Below are 12,653 nucleotides of genomic sequence, written 5' to 3'. Positions count from 1 at the left end.
CTTGCCTCTTACACATTATGCCACATGGAATGAGCCAAAATTCACACTATGGCACATGGATTGAGTCAAAATTCAAGTTATGCCACAATAGATTAAGGCAAAATTCACATTTTGCCACATGGATTGACCAAAATACACACTTTATCAAACGGATTGAGCAATAATGCACAATATGCTTCACAAACAGGGACATTGCACGCCAAAGGCGCACATTAAAAGTTTACACCACAATGCCCATTACATGTTAAGCCACACACCATAATGTACATTATGTATTATGCCAAACACCATAATGCCTATTAAAAATTATGCTACATAAGTGCTGCTTGCCTACATGCTCATTACCAGGGGTTCTATGCTTGTTGCTATGTGGGATTACATGCTCATTGCCAAGGGGGAATACATGCTCTCGGTAACTGGGGGACAGCAGCCGCGGGGCAGAAATAACAGCCATTGACAGCCAGGCAGAGAGCAGGGGGCTGCCCAGTTGTATTCAGAGCACTGCAGGCCCCGGTTATTTGAAATAATACCCCTTTCACACCAGAAAATGCAGGGATTTACCCAGGAATATGGTCACAGGATAATGCAGGCTGGCCTCTTTTACACTGCATTTTCTGGTGTGAGGGGGAGAGAAACCCCCCCCCCCCCCCCCCCTTTAACCAACCAGCTATATATTCAGAACCAACTAACCCATTTTTTTTTTATTTAAAATTCTTAATTTGATTTTGTGTAAAAAATAACAAAAATAGTAAACACAGACATGAAAATACAATTCCCAGTACATACATTTACATGACTAACTTACATTTAACCAGTAAACCATTACACAGGGCCGAAACTAGGGTTTCTGGCGCCCGGGGCAAGGCAGTCATTTGGTGCCCCCCCCCCCTTTTGTGAAAGCATACCTCCCAACTTTTGAAGCTTCGTAGTAGTGATGCTGCTGCGCGCCGGAGGCGCACCGAATTTTTCGGGGGTGTGGCCTAATTTGGGGGTGTGGCCTATAATCGTGGCTCTCCTGCGAGGCCACGCCCCCATTTTGCCGCTATGGGGGCATGACCCAGAGGCTCTGTGCGCCTCTAGCCATGCCCCCAGCACAGCGCACAGCGTTTATTCCCCGCTGCTTAGCAGCTGACAGGGGGGACCGGACCAAATGACGCCTTGTCCCTGCCGCCGGAGACCCCCCCTCCCCGCACAGTCCTCTCACCGCCACGGCTGCTCCCCTTCTCCTCCTCATCCCATGCTGCTGCTGTCCGGGCTGGGTCACGTGGGGCGGCGGCGGACAGCTGGGTGTGGCTCTCCGGGCTTCCTAACTCAGCCTCCTCTCCTCCGTTGAAGCCGCAGCATGTGAGGCAAGAATGGTGTAGCCGCATCTTACTTTGACTTCGTCCGTCTCCTACTAGCGCTGCGGCGGGAAGCGCTGATGACTTCAAAAAGACTTGCCGGACGCTGATTGGCTGAATTCAGCCAATCAGCGTCCGGCAAGTCTTTTCGAAGTAATCAGCGCTTCCTGCAGCCGCACTAGTAGGAGATGGACGGAGTCAAAGTAACATGCCGCTACAGCGTGTACACCTGTCACCGGACCTCACAGCGCCCCTCACCTCCAGCGCCCGGTGCGCGTGACCCCCCAGCCCCCCCCTAGTTACGGCCCTGCATTACAAGTCATTAATCAGTTACAGGTCATTATTTTACAATGCATAACCCCTCCTGATGTTCCTTATTGGTGCAATCCTCTATTTGCCATTATTCCCAGATTACTTTTATTTTCCTGTTTTATTAGGCATTGATCTGTGCAACGTCTTACTATTAAATCCACTTCTAACCCCTTATGTGCCAGGATTTATTGTGTTATATTCAAATATGTGTACTTGTGATTTTTTTTTTTCTTATGCCATTTTACATTAGTGTTTTCTCATATATAAATTCATATCTATTTATTAATCTATACCTTTAGTGTACAAGGATCATCATTTCCCATATTATACATATTTTCTATATATGACTTTTGTGCATTCTTTTTGTGCATTCTTTAATATAGTTTTGTGGACTAATGTGTTATTTTCCCATTTCCCGCTTCCTCCCCCCTCCCGCTTTTCTTACCCATTTTCTTATGTTGAATGGATCAATGCCCATCATTCAGCTGCTCTTCTTCTTCATCATTTATTTTATGTAATCTGGAGTTACACCATCTGTCCCATTTACCGTGAAACTTAGGCAGCGTATTTTTTGTGTGGTGCATGTGTTTCTCATGCTTAATCACATCTCTCACCAGAGCTCTCCTTCTCGCTATGTCTGGTTGATTCACTGCAAACCAGGTGCGTGCTATGATCACCTTTGCCAGGGTCGTCAAAGTGATGATATATTGGTATAGCTGTATTGCATTACTGCCCCCTAACTCTAACCCGAATAGACATACCCTGGGGCCACACTGTACTATATCTGGGGCAGTAAGTCTGACATCATTCCACACTTCCTCCCGGAACATTTGTACCCTGGGGCATGCCCATATCAGGTGCCAGAACCCTGCTCCTTCCATCATGCATTTTGGACATCTAGTATTGTCCCTTATACCTGCCTTATGTAGTAGCATTGGAGTACAGCAGTGGCGGAACTACCGTGGGTGCAGGGGGTGCAGCTGCTATGGGGCCCGGCGGGTGGGGGGCCCGGGCCCCATGGACAGCAAGCAAGCACTCCCCTGCACACCGCCGTGACTGTCAATATAGAGTTCCGCCATTAGAGCTGCCGCTTCTGGCATTGTGCTCAGTGCTGGACTGGCCGGGGGAGAACTTGAGAAGCCAGGCAGGGGGGAGGACGCTGCCGCCGTCTGCTGCTACTGGTACCCGCCATGTGCTAGTAGCTGCTAGTGCTACTGCCGCACTGCTGTTTTGTACTGAGCGTACCTGCCGCCCTGAGATGGTGCCGACTCCCATCCCATTGCGGCTGTGCCCCCCCCCAGCCTCCCTCAGTTTGCCCCCTGTAATTACCCCTTTCTGCTGTTCAGGTCGCCGATGACAGCAGTGTTTTATACAAACTGCCAGTCCACCCCCTACTCGCACAGACATCAAGTGGCTGCGCTCCCTGCCAAACACCCGCCGCTTTGGCACATGAAGGCTGGCCCTCCCCAGCGGCTGTGTTCTTCGGCAACTCCCCAACCCCCCTGCTGAGGCACCCGGCGCATATCTCCCTACAAGCGCAGGCACCCAGGGGCCCCCCTGCACTCTTCTCATCAGTCAACTATATGCCAGGCATCCGACAGCTTTGGCCAACCGTGTGATGATGAAAAATGGTAAGTGTCTGTGTCAGCGTTCCTCCATGTGTCTGTATGTCACTGCCTGTCTGTTTCAGCATCAGTGTGTCAACATCTTTCTGTGTGTCATCATCTGTCCATGTGTTTTATATGTGTTAGCATCTATCTTGGTGTCTGTGTCAGCATTTGTGTCAGTGCCAAGTGTCAGCATTTGTGTGTCAGCTTCTATGTATGTGTCAGTGGTATATGGCTATGTGCTAGCATCATGTGTGTGTGTGTGGGGGGGGGGGGGGGGGGGCAGAAACTTTTTTGGCAGGGGGTGCAAAATTTTTAGTTACGCCACTGGGCCCGTCGCCGTGCACTATGACCCGCGGGATGTAGCGTCATCATCCCGCAGGTCTGCAGCAGCAGCTGCTGCTAGTATTAGCCGTGGCCCGACCACTTGTTCTGTTGTGAGCCTGAGGGAGAGACAGAGACTCTCCATGTTGTGCTGCCGCTGCATGCTCTGATGTTAGAGTTAGGACCCCTGAAAAAGCATAATATAATATATCTGGTGAGTTGGGCAATATATTATATTTTATTACTGTATTTTTCTGCATGTGTGGGTCGAATAATGTGTAATGGTGGGCACTGAAGTGGGTCGTATAATGTGTAATGGTGGGCACTGAGGTGGGTCGCATAATGTGTAATGGCCACTGTGTTGTGTTGCATAATGTGTAATGGTGGGCACTAAGGTCTGTTGCATAATGTGTAATGGCCACTGCGTTGTGTTGCGTAATGGGCATTGCATTGTGTTGCGTAATGTGGAATGGCGGGCACTGAGGTGGGTCGCATAATGTGGGAGGGGGGGGGGGCCCATTATAAATTTTGCTATGGGGCCCACAAAGTTCTAGTTACGCCTCTGGAGTACAGTATACCCTATGGAGAATGTAGAAATGTATCTGCTGATATCTAATGCTAGATGTAGCATGTTTAATTAACCCCAATATGCTTTTCCAGTTTTCTGTTGATAAATGACCTATATCCGTTTCCCATTTATTTTTTAACCGTTCTAGTAACTCAGGATATTGATTTGAGGTAATATTAGTGTATAATTTTGATACCTGCGACCTCCTGTTCATAGTTTGTAGCATTTTTTTTAATTGGAGATGTAAAGATCTCTAAAGTGTATCCTCCGAACTGCTTATATATAGCATGTCACAGCTGGGGGTATCTATAGAAATTATTATTTGGTATATCAAAATCAATACTTAATTGACTAAATGACTTAAATTGATCATTATCATAAAGATGTCCTATTTCCACTTTTTTTTTCCATATGTTGGGCCTTATTTTGGTTCATTCTTTCTGACAAAATCCTTCTTAGATGGGCAAAACCATGTGCACTGCAGGTGGGGCAGATGTTACTTGTGCAGAGAGAATTAGATTTGGGTGGGGTTTTACTTCAAAGTGAGATCTATATTGCAGTGTAAAAAGAAAGCAGTCAGTATTTTCCCTGCACAGAAACAAAATTACTCACCCAAATCTAATTCTCTCTGCACATTTTACATCTGCCCCCCCCCTGCAGTGCACATGGTTTTGTCCATCTAAGAAGGATTTTGTCAGAAAGAATGAACCAAAATAAGGCCCATTGTCTACCGATAATTTTTCCATCTCACTATATTTCCTATTGAACCATATGGAGCATTGGGCTTCTGTTCCCGTCCATTCCCACATTCCGTGCGCCTGTCTCCAAATTAATGCTAGTTGTCGAAACAGTGGATGGCTCTCACTCAGGGGGCATCCAGATAGCAAGAAGTGTACTGGGGATTCACACTGACCCATCTGTTCATCAAAGAGGACTTGGGTAGTTTGATCTAGATCATTATTAACCCACCCTTGTGCATGTGCCAATTGTGAGGCCATGTAGTCATTCCTGAGATTTGGAAGGGCTAAGCCTCCCTTTTCTTTTGATTTATATAGGGTTTTAATGGCAACTCAGGCTTGTTTATCTTTCCAGATAAAGGACAGTATGTTTTTTTTCTATATATGTAAATACTGCCATGGGAACGTATACAGGTGAATTTTGCCAAACATTTAAATATTTTGGCTGCACTGCTAACTTAATCATATTTATACGTCCAGTGACCGTAATTGGTAGTCTTTTCCATATATGTGCTTTTTCCTTGAGCCAGGCTGTAATTGGTTCCACATTTAGCTCAACAAACTTATGCATTTTTGGAGTTATCCAAATGCCCAAATACTTGAATGTTAGGGTCCATTTTAACTGGTACAAGTCGCGGTGCCCCTCAGGTATCCTCCCCGATATTGGGAGCATACTCGACTTGTCCCAGTTAATACGTAGTTCTGATACTCTCCCAAAGCCATTCACTTGATCTAACATAGTTTGAAGAGACTTCCCTGGTTCTTGTAAGAAGATTAGCATGTCATCGGCATAAAGTGCTATAACATCTACCACTTTACCTATCGAAATTCCCTTAATATCTGGGTCTGAACGTATTTTACATGCCAATGGCTCAATTGCCATGGCAAACAGGGCGGGGGATAGTGGGCATCCCTGGCGAGTTCCTCTCCTAAGTTCAAGGGATTCTGAAATATATCCATTTACTGATATCCTTGCATGTGGGGAGGTATATAGCATCTGGATATATTTGATGAATCGTGGCCCAAAGCCTAATTTCTGTAGGACTGCCCATAGATATTCCCAATCCACAGTGTCGAAGGCCTTGGCCGCGTCCAGAGACACATCCAAGCGACATAATAGCGATATTGGCCTATACGAATCTGGAGAGAGGGGGTCTTTTTCCTTCTTCAGTATCAGAATGATAACTGCTTCCATTTTGGAGTTATCCAAATGCCCAAATACTTGAATTTAAGGGTCCATTTTAACTGGTACAAGTCGCGAATGCCACTTTGTGATTGTCATACATGACTATACCCTTCTCTCGTGCCAGTCTCATGATAGTGTCCCTATCTTTATAATGCAATAATCTGGCTATTAGGGTTCTTGCCGGGACTCCCGGGGGTAGTGGTCTCAGTGGTATCCTGTGCGCTCTTTCTATGGCAAATTGCTGAGTGAACGCTTCCTTTGGAAATATTTGCGTGAGCCACTGTTCGATGAATTTTTCTGGGTCTGACCCCTCCGTCCTCTCCGGGAGTCCGACAATGCGAATATTATTTCGCCTGGCTCTCCCCTCCATGTCCGACATCTTAGACTGGATGTTCACCATTTGTTGGGCAAGGCTCTCTACCTTTTTTATTAAAGGGGCGGTGGTGTCTTCTAATTGTGAGATTCGGTGTTCTGTTTCTTGCACCCTTGCCCTGATGTTTTGCATGTCTTGCCTCAATAAAGAGACATCCACTTGGACCTGGCCGATCTTTTCTGTTACCCGTTGCTCAGAGGTATTTATTGCTTGTAAAATCTGTTGTGATGACTGTGCTGACTCTATAATTGAGGTATCCATCTCTGTGCGGGAGGAGGGAGAGCTAGGTACACACTGGGACGCCATTTTGGAGGTCTGGGTGGTGCGCGCATATTTTTCTAATTTAGCTGCCGCTGTGGCTGCGGAGGTTTTCCCCATAGTTCAAAATACACTGGGTAATTTTCACTGAGTGAAAATCAAGATGCTGGTCAGATCTGTTTGGCTTTTTCTGAGGTATACTGTCACTGTATTAACACACTTTCCTTTTACTTGTGTAGAGTTTGTGCTTACTCTCTTGGGATAAATGGGGTGGAGGTGGGGGTATACAACTAATAGTGTCCACTTTACTCTCTTCCTCAGTACTGAGGTTTAGTCCACTCTCCCACAATTCCCCCAGATCTTCCCTTGCAGTTCTTGGTCAGTTATTTATTTAACATACACATCATGTCCGGTTTTTCATGTGCTGGAACGCACATGTCATTAGAAGGCGCCGCAAGTTACCAGCATTGCGTGCGCCTCCTATTAGCCGGGGCCAGACTCCGTGAACGCAGCATGTAGGTTTCCGGCCGAGTGACGCGCGGAGGTGGGTGCAGTGGAACGCACCGTACTTCCGGTATCGCGTCTCTCTTTTCTTTTGAGACGCCAGCCACTTACAGCACTTTACATATAGGACATCTGACCATGGGCTTATCTTATGAGCTGTTTTTTAAGGTACCGTGCACTGTAAAACATTGTTGATGTATTTTTTTAAATGTGAATGTACGAGCAACAGGAAACAGGAAGTCCTGTTACTTCCTGTATATGGGGTATATTAACCCCATCCGATTCAATCCTCTATACACTTGAAAAAGATCCCAGAGTGGATCGAAACGCGTTGTGTGTTACTAGAGGAAGGTGATCCCTTTATGACTGCTGCAATCTTGGACCTTGACTGACCTACTCCCTGGCTGGATCATCCGGAAGACCTCTCAGGTTGTAAATTCCACGGTTTCACCATTGTTCCATTTTGTACAAGCAGTCACAGTGATTACTCTGTCTTATCTGATTTTATCTTGTATATGATGTGTACTTCTGGATGTGGAAGTCATTAAAGCACTTTTATGATTCATCTGCTGAGTGGCCTGAAAGATACCTTGATGCGAACAAGCGCTAGAGGGTTTCCACTTATAAATTTGTGCGGTGTATATATGTTTGGAGGAGTGTTGTCTCCTCATTAAGTGGTTGAAACCTACGAGCAGCTGTGCCCACGGTTGATCCATTCACCATTTTTTGTATTGTACTAGACATATATAGATGATAGTGTCCTATAAATCATTGTTACTTTTACTTATTTCTGTTTCATTCAACAGGGAATTTGGCAACCTCAAATAATAGATAATCCAAACTATCAAGGGGTGTGGGTACAACCTGACATTGATAATCCGGATTATGTCCCAGATCCGACCCTTTACAGATATGATGAGCTGGGGGTCATTGGCCTAGATCTCTGGCAGGTAAGTAAAATATTTTTGAAGGGCAAAATGTAATATAATGAGAAACATAACCCTTAAACATGTATTGTATAAGCCAACTGCACATCTGTCTCCTGGGGTAGATGGCAGCCCACAGTCAGACAGGTGACAGTCACAGTCTAGCAGCTTAGGTTTACCTACCTTGTAATTACAGCAGTTTATTTCAAACCAGTACATACAGGAGTAATACAAAGCTCATAAATAGAAACCATTTGCCTATCTGACTTTAGCCAGACTTGCCTACTTTAAGCATCTCCTCTCTGGGAGAAGCCAGACAAGGAGACTCTCTGCAGCTTTTCTTTGGGGCAGGGGTGGGGCTTGTCATCATTAAGCCATGCCCCCATTCTAGTAAATGCTGTGATTTGCGGCTAATCGAGGATGGGGTGGTACTAAAAGACAAGATTTACGTCATTTTAGCCCCTGGTGTGGGGGTCCTGCTAAATGCGGGAGGCTTGCCCACCCTTCCAGGGGGCCAAGGGGGGACCTGATTTTCCCTGACAATTCTGGGAGAGTAGGTAAGTATGGTCACTTTAGCTAAAATTTTATATAGAATGGCCAGGAGGCTCCTGAATCTCAAGGATGCCCATAAGCTCCCCTCCACGCTGGTATCAGCAAGTGTGTAGGCACTTGCTGATGCTGGCACCCAGCCAGGTCCCCTCTGCCATCAGTATAGGCGTTGGTGTGCATTGGCAAATGTGTATGGGGCTTTAAAAAGGATTGGGGGAACAGGGTTTTTCCAAGTTTGGACAATGACTGGTTACATATCTACAGTGTAAATGGAGAGAGGGAGGGTAACGGTGGAGTAGGGCTGTGTCAGGTTGTACTGGGAGTGTGAGTCCTGAAGCTTTAGAGGTGATATCAAAAACATCTAACCAAATCTTCTGAGGTTTTGGCAAGACTAAAAGATATGCAGCAGGAGGAATCCCATAGTGAGGCTGCCATCCTTGAGCAGTGTGCTGCATGGAGAAGCTGCGCTACAGAGTAAGGCTGACATCTATAGGCAATGTTCTGCATAGAGAAGCTGCGCTGCAGAGCAATGCTGCCATCCATAAACAGTGTTCTGCATGTAGAAGCTGCACTGCAGTATTAAGCTCTCATCCTTAAACAGTGTGCTGTCTGGAGAAGTTGCACTGCAGAGTAAGGCTGCTCTAATTAGGCAGTGTGCTGCAGAGAGAGGCTGCTGAAATTGGGGATCCTCTCTAAGATGCGGCTGTATTTATGTAGGAAATGGTACTTCAATTGTAAATCTTCATATAATTCTCTGGAGGTGTCCCAGTCCGTGAGGACCAAGGTGGAATGGGGATCCTCTCCAAAGTGCAGTAGTGCTTGAGGGATGTCTCCCAATATAAGGGGATGAAGTGCAAGTCCAGATAATTAGGCAGGATGATAGTAACAGGTCACAGACAGGTCCCTGGAAACACACCAACGCGTTTCGCTGTCACTTCAAGGACAGCTTTTTCAATTTAAATTATTTTTAAGTAATTTTTTAGTAATTTAAATATTTTTTTTGTTCTGCTGCAGAGAGAGGCTGCTATAAATAGTCAGTGTGCTGCAGAGAGATGCTGCTATAATTAGGCAGTGTGCTGCAGAGAGGCTGCTATAATTAGACAGTGTGCTTCAGAGAGATGCTGCTATAATTAGGCAGTGTGCTGCAGAGAGATGCTACTATAATTAAGCAGTGTGCTGCAGGGAGAGGCTGCTATAATTAGGCAGTGTGCTGCAGAGAGAGGCTGCTATAATTAGGCAGTGTGCTGCAGAGAGAGGCTGCTATAATTAGGCAGTGTGCTGCAGAGAGATGCTGCTATAATTAGGCAGTGAGCTGCAGGGAGAGGCTGCTATAATTAGGCAGTGCTGCTGCAGGGAGAGGCTGCTATAATTAGGCAGTGTGCTGCAGAGAGAGGCTGCTATAATTAGGCAGTGTGCTGCAGAGAGAGGCTGCTATAATTAGGCAGTGTGCTGCAGAGAGAGGCTGCTATAATTAGACAGTGTGCTGCAGAGAGATGCTGCTATAATTAGTCCGTGTGCTTTATTGTGCCACAAGTTGAGTTTTATATATAATTCTGATTTCTTCTATTATTTTCCTTAGGTGAAGTCTGGCACAATCTTTGATAACTTCCTCATTACAAATGATGAATTTTTAGCTGAGGAAATTGGAAATGAGACGTGGGGTGAGACCAGGGTAAGAAACCACAAGCAGTGACGTCACTAGCCGGGTGCAAGGTGGACATGAAGTTTTCATATTCGGGGGTAGATTTATTAACAGGTGAAGTGGGGTATATGCGCTATCCCCGTGCGCTAAAGCAGGGGATAGCACATCCCCTGATCTATCAAACCCGTTGTGCGGGTACTTTAACGGCAGCGGTTCGGGGGCGGGGACTTAGCGCATGTACTAGTTTTAGTACAGAGCGCATTAGCCATACCTAATTTATGATTCTTCTTTATGTGCCCTTCGTGCGTCTCTGGGGTGCTGTCCTTATCGACAGAATTTTCTGGCGCTGCGGGTCTCCTCTATGAAGTTACGCGACACTTGCTGGTCTCCGGCGTCTTCAAATTCAAACTGCGCATGCGCCGGGTACTACAGCATCCCTGGCAAACATTACCCGGCGCATGCGCAGTTTGAATTTGAAGACGCCGGAGACCAGCAAGCGGAAAACTGCGCATGCGCCGGGTACACAACGCAAGCCCAAGGTATCCGGCGCATGCGCAGAAGACGCCGCCGGACGCCTACAGCATTCGTTATGGGAGGAAACGTATCCCCGACAGCAGGGGATAACGCACTCCCATAACGTGCACACAAACATTAATAGATTCGGGCGAAAGTCAGGTTCTCTTCACCACGATAAAGTGGTGAAGCGAACCTGCGCCCATAAGGTTCCTTAAAGCAGGATTAATAAATCTACCCCTGTGTGTGGCATGGGGATATATGTAGTGCACATGTACATCCACCTTGTATACTGTATATGTATTATTAGAACTGGGTTTGCGGGGCCCATGCCGCACATCCTGCACCCATAAAATTACAGTACAAAAGGGCAGGCAATTACAATGGAAGCAGTAGAGAGATGGAGAATATAGAAAGAGGAAAGTGGGGAGTAAATATGCCCATACACCAGGGTGATTTGGTCACTTTTTTATGCAAAAGGATCTGAGCTGGGCCAAGTACATTAGTACTGGTTGTACCTCCTTGAAAAAGGCCACAAGCTTGTCATCTGCCCTCCTATGTTGGGAGTTACAACCATGACCTCTTCTAACGCTTTGCTTTGATCTTCCTTAGGAACCAGAACTGAAGATGAAGACGATACAGGATGAGGAGAGAGACGCAAAAGATGAAAAAAAGCAAAGATGGAAAAAGCTAGAGAAGGAGTTTGCACAAATCGATGAGATGGAAAGGGAGGAAAAGAAGAGGAAGGAAAAACTAAGAAAAGAGTTACGAAAACAGTATGGATTAGAGGACCCGGCACCTATACCAGCACCAGAACCGGCTCAGCTGCCGCAACCCCCAGAGCCTAAGGATGAATTGTAAAACCCATCATAATATCAAAGACCTGAAGAAGAGATAGAACTGTCTACATAAATATGGGGGACAAAGATGGCCGTTGTGACGCAATAACTTTATTAGTTGGCTGTCCAACATGGTTGAACATCAGTAAAGAATTTGTGATACCACTTACTCATTATTTGCTCCCTGATTATATAGTTGGCATTAATTCCAAATAATTTACAGAAACAAGTGCGTCACACGTATTACTGTCTATGTGGATGTCGTGTTACTACAATCCCCATCAATGTGTTTGCAGAACCTGCCTGTCATGCCTTGTACACATAAGGGCTTATTGTGAGCATAGTAAACATTATACATAATGTGCTGAGAGCTGGTTAGTAAGGAAATATACACAATGACCTATGTGACTAGTCTGTTACAGAGAACCTTAACTATTAGTCACCCATATATGACATACAGATGTTTGTAATGTACACATCAATGTCAAAGATTCCATTTAATTATCCATAAATGTAAATAGTTCTCTGCACAACAAGTGAAATAGAATGTTGCCCCTGCTGGGCTTATTTGGAGGTGGATGTAAGCAGCACAGCCGCTGTGTCCTTGTATGTCATATGTAAATAGTGCCCCATCCAGCTTTTCTGATCTGCTGCTGTGTCCGAGCCTCAGGTAAAGGGGCCCACACCCCAGCAGTTGGGATCTCCCGATCCACGGGAACTGCTGTTCTGCTGACTGCGTGCTCCAATCAGCGGCCAGCGATGATTGGTGATCCATCGGGGATCAAGAAATGAAGCATGTAAAAAAGTCCTGATTCTGCAATCCCTGCTGAGATCAAGTGATCTGGATTTTTACTTGTTTAATATGCCTGATCCCCGCCCTGACTGCCAGTGTATCGGGAGATTGCCCTAATGGTGTATGAGCCCCTTTAGTCAGGATTAAGGAGGCCAATACCAGGGCATTTTTTCAGTCCCAAG

The 12,653-nt window shown here is 45.9% G+C and overlaps 1 protein-coding gene across 7 annotated transcripts in view; it reads left to right on the top strand.

Moving 5' to 3' along the window:
- The window catches only part of LOC146026592 (calreticulin-like), a 77,644-nt gene extending 65,342 nt beyond the window's left edge, over positions 1 to 12,302 (top strand). For all 7 annotated transcript variants that reach the window (XM_083157398.1, XM_083157395.1, XM_083157394.1 and 4 more), the window contains 3 exons: positions 8,016 to 8,159; positions 10,264 to 10,356; positions 11,452 to 12,302. In XM_083157398.1, coding sequence (XP_083013524.1) covers positions 8,016 to 8,159; positions 10,264 to 10,356; positions 11,452 to 11,700 — 486 coding nt within the window. In that variant the 3' untranslated portion in view covers positions 11,701 to 12,302. The remainder of the gene's footprint in view (positions 1 to 8,015; positions 8,160 to 10,263; positions 10,357 to 11,451) is intronic.
- The last annotated feature ends 351 nt before the right edge of the window (positions 12,303 to 12,653 follow it).

Source organism: Crinia signifera, chromosome 8 (assembly GCF_055691185.1).
Source record: "Crinia signifera chromosome 8, ASM5569118v1, whole genome shotgun sequence".
NCBI lineage: Eukaryota > Metazoa > Chordata > Amphibia > Anura > Myobatrachidae > Crinia > Crinia signifera.
This window is presented reverse-complemented; position numbering and strand designations above follow the sequence as displayed.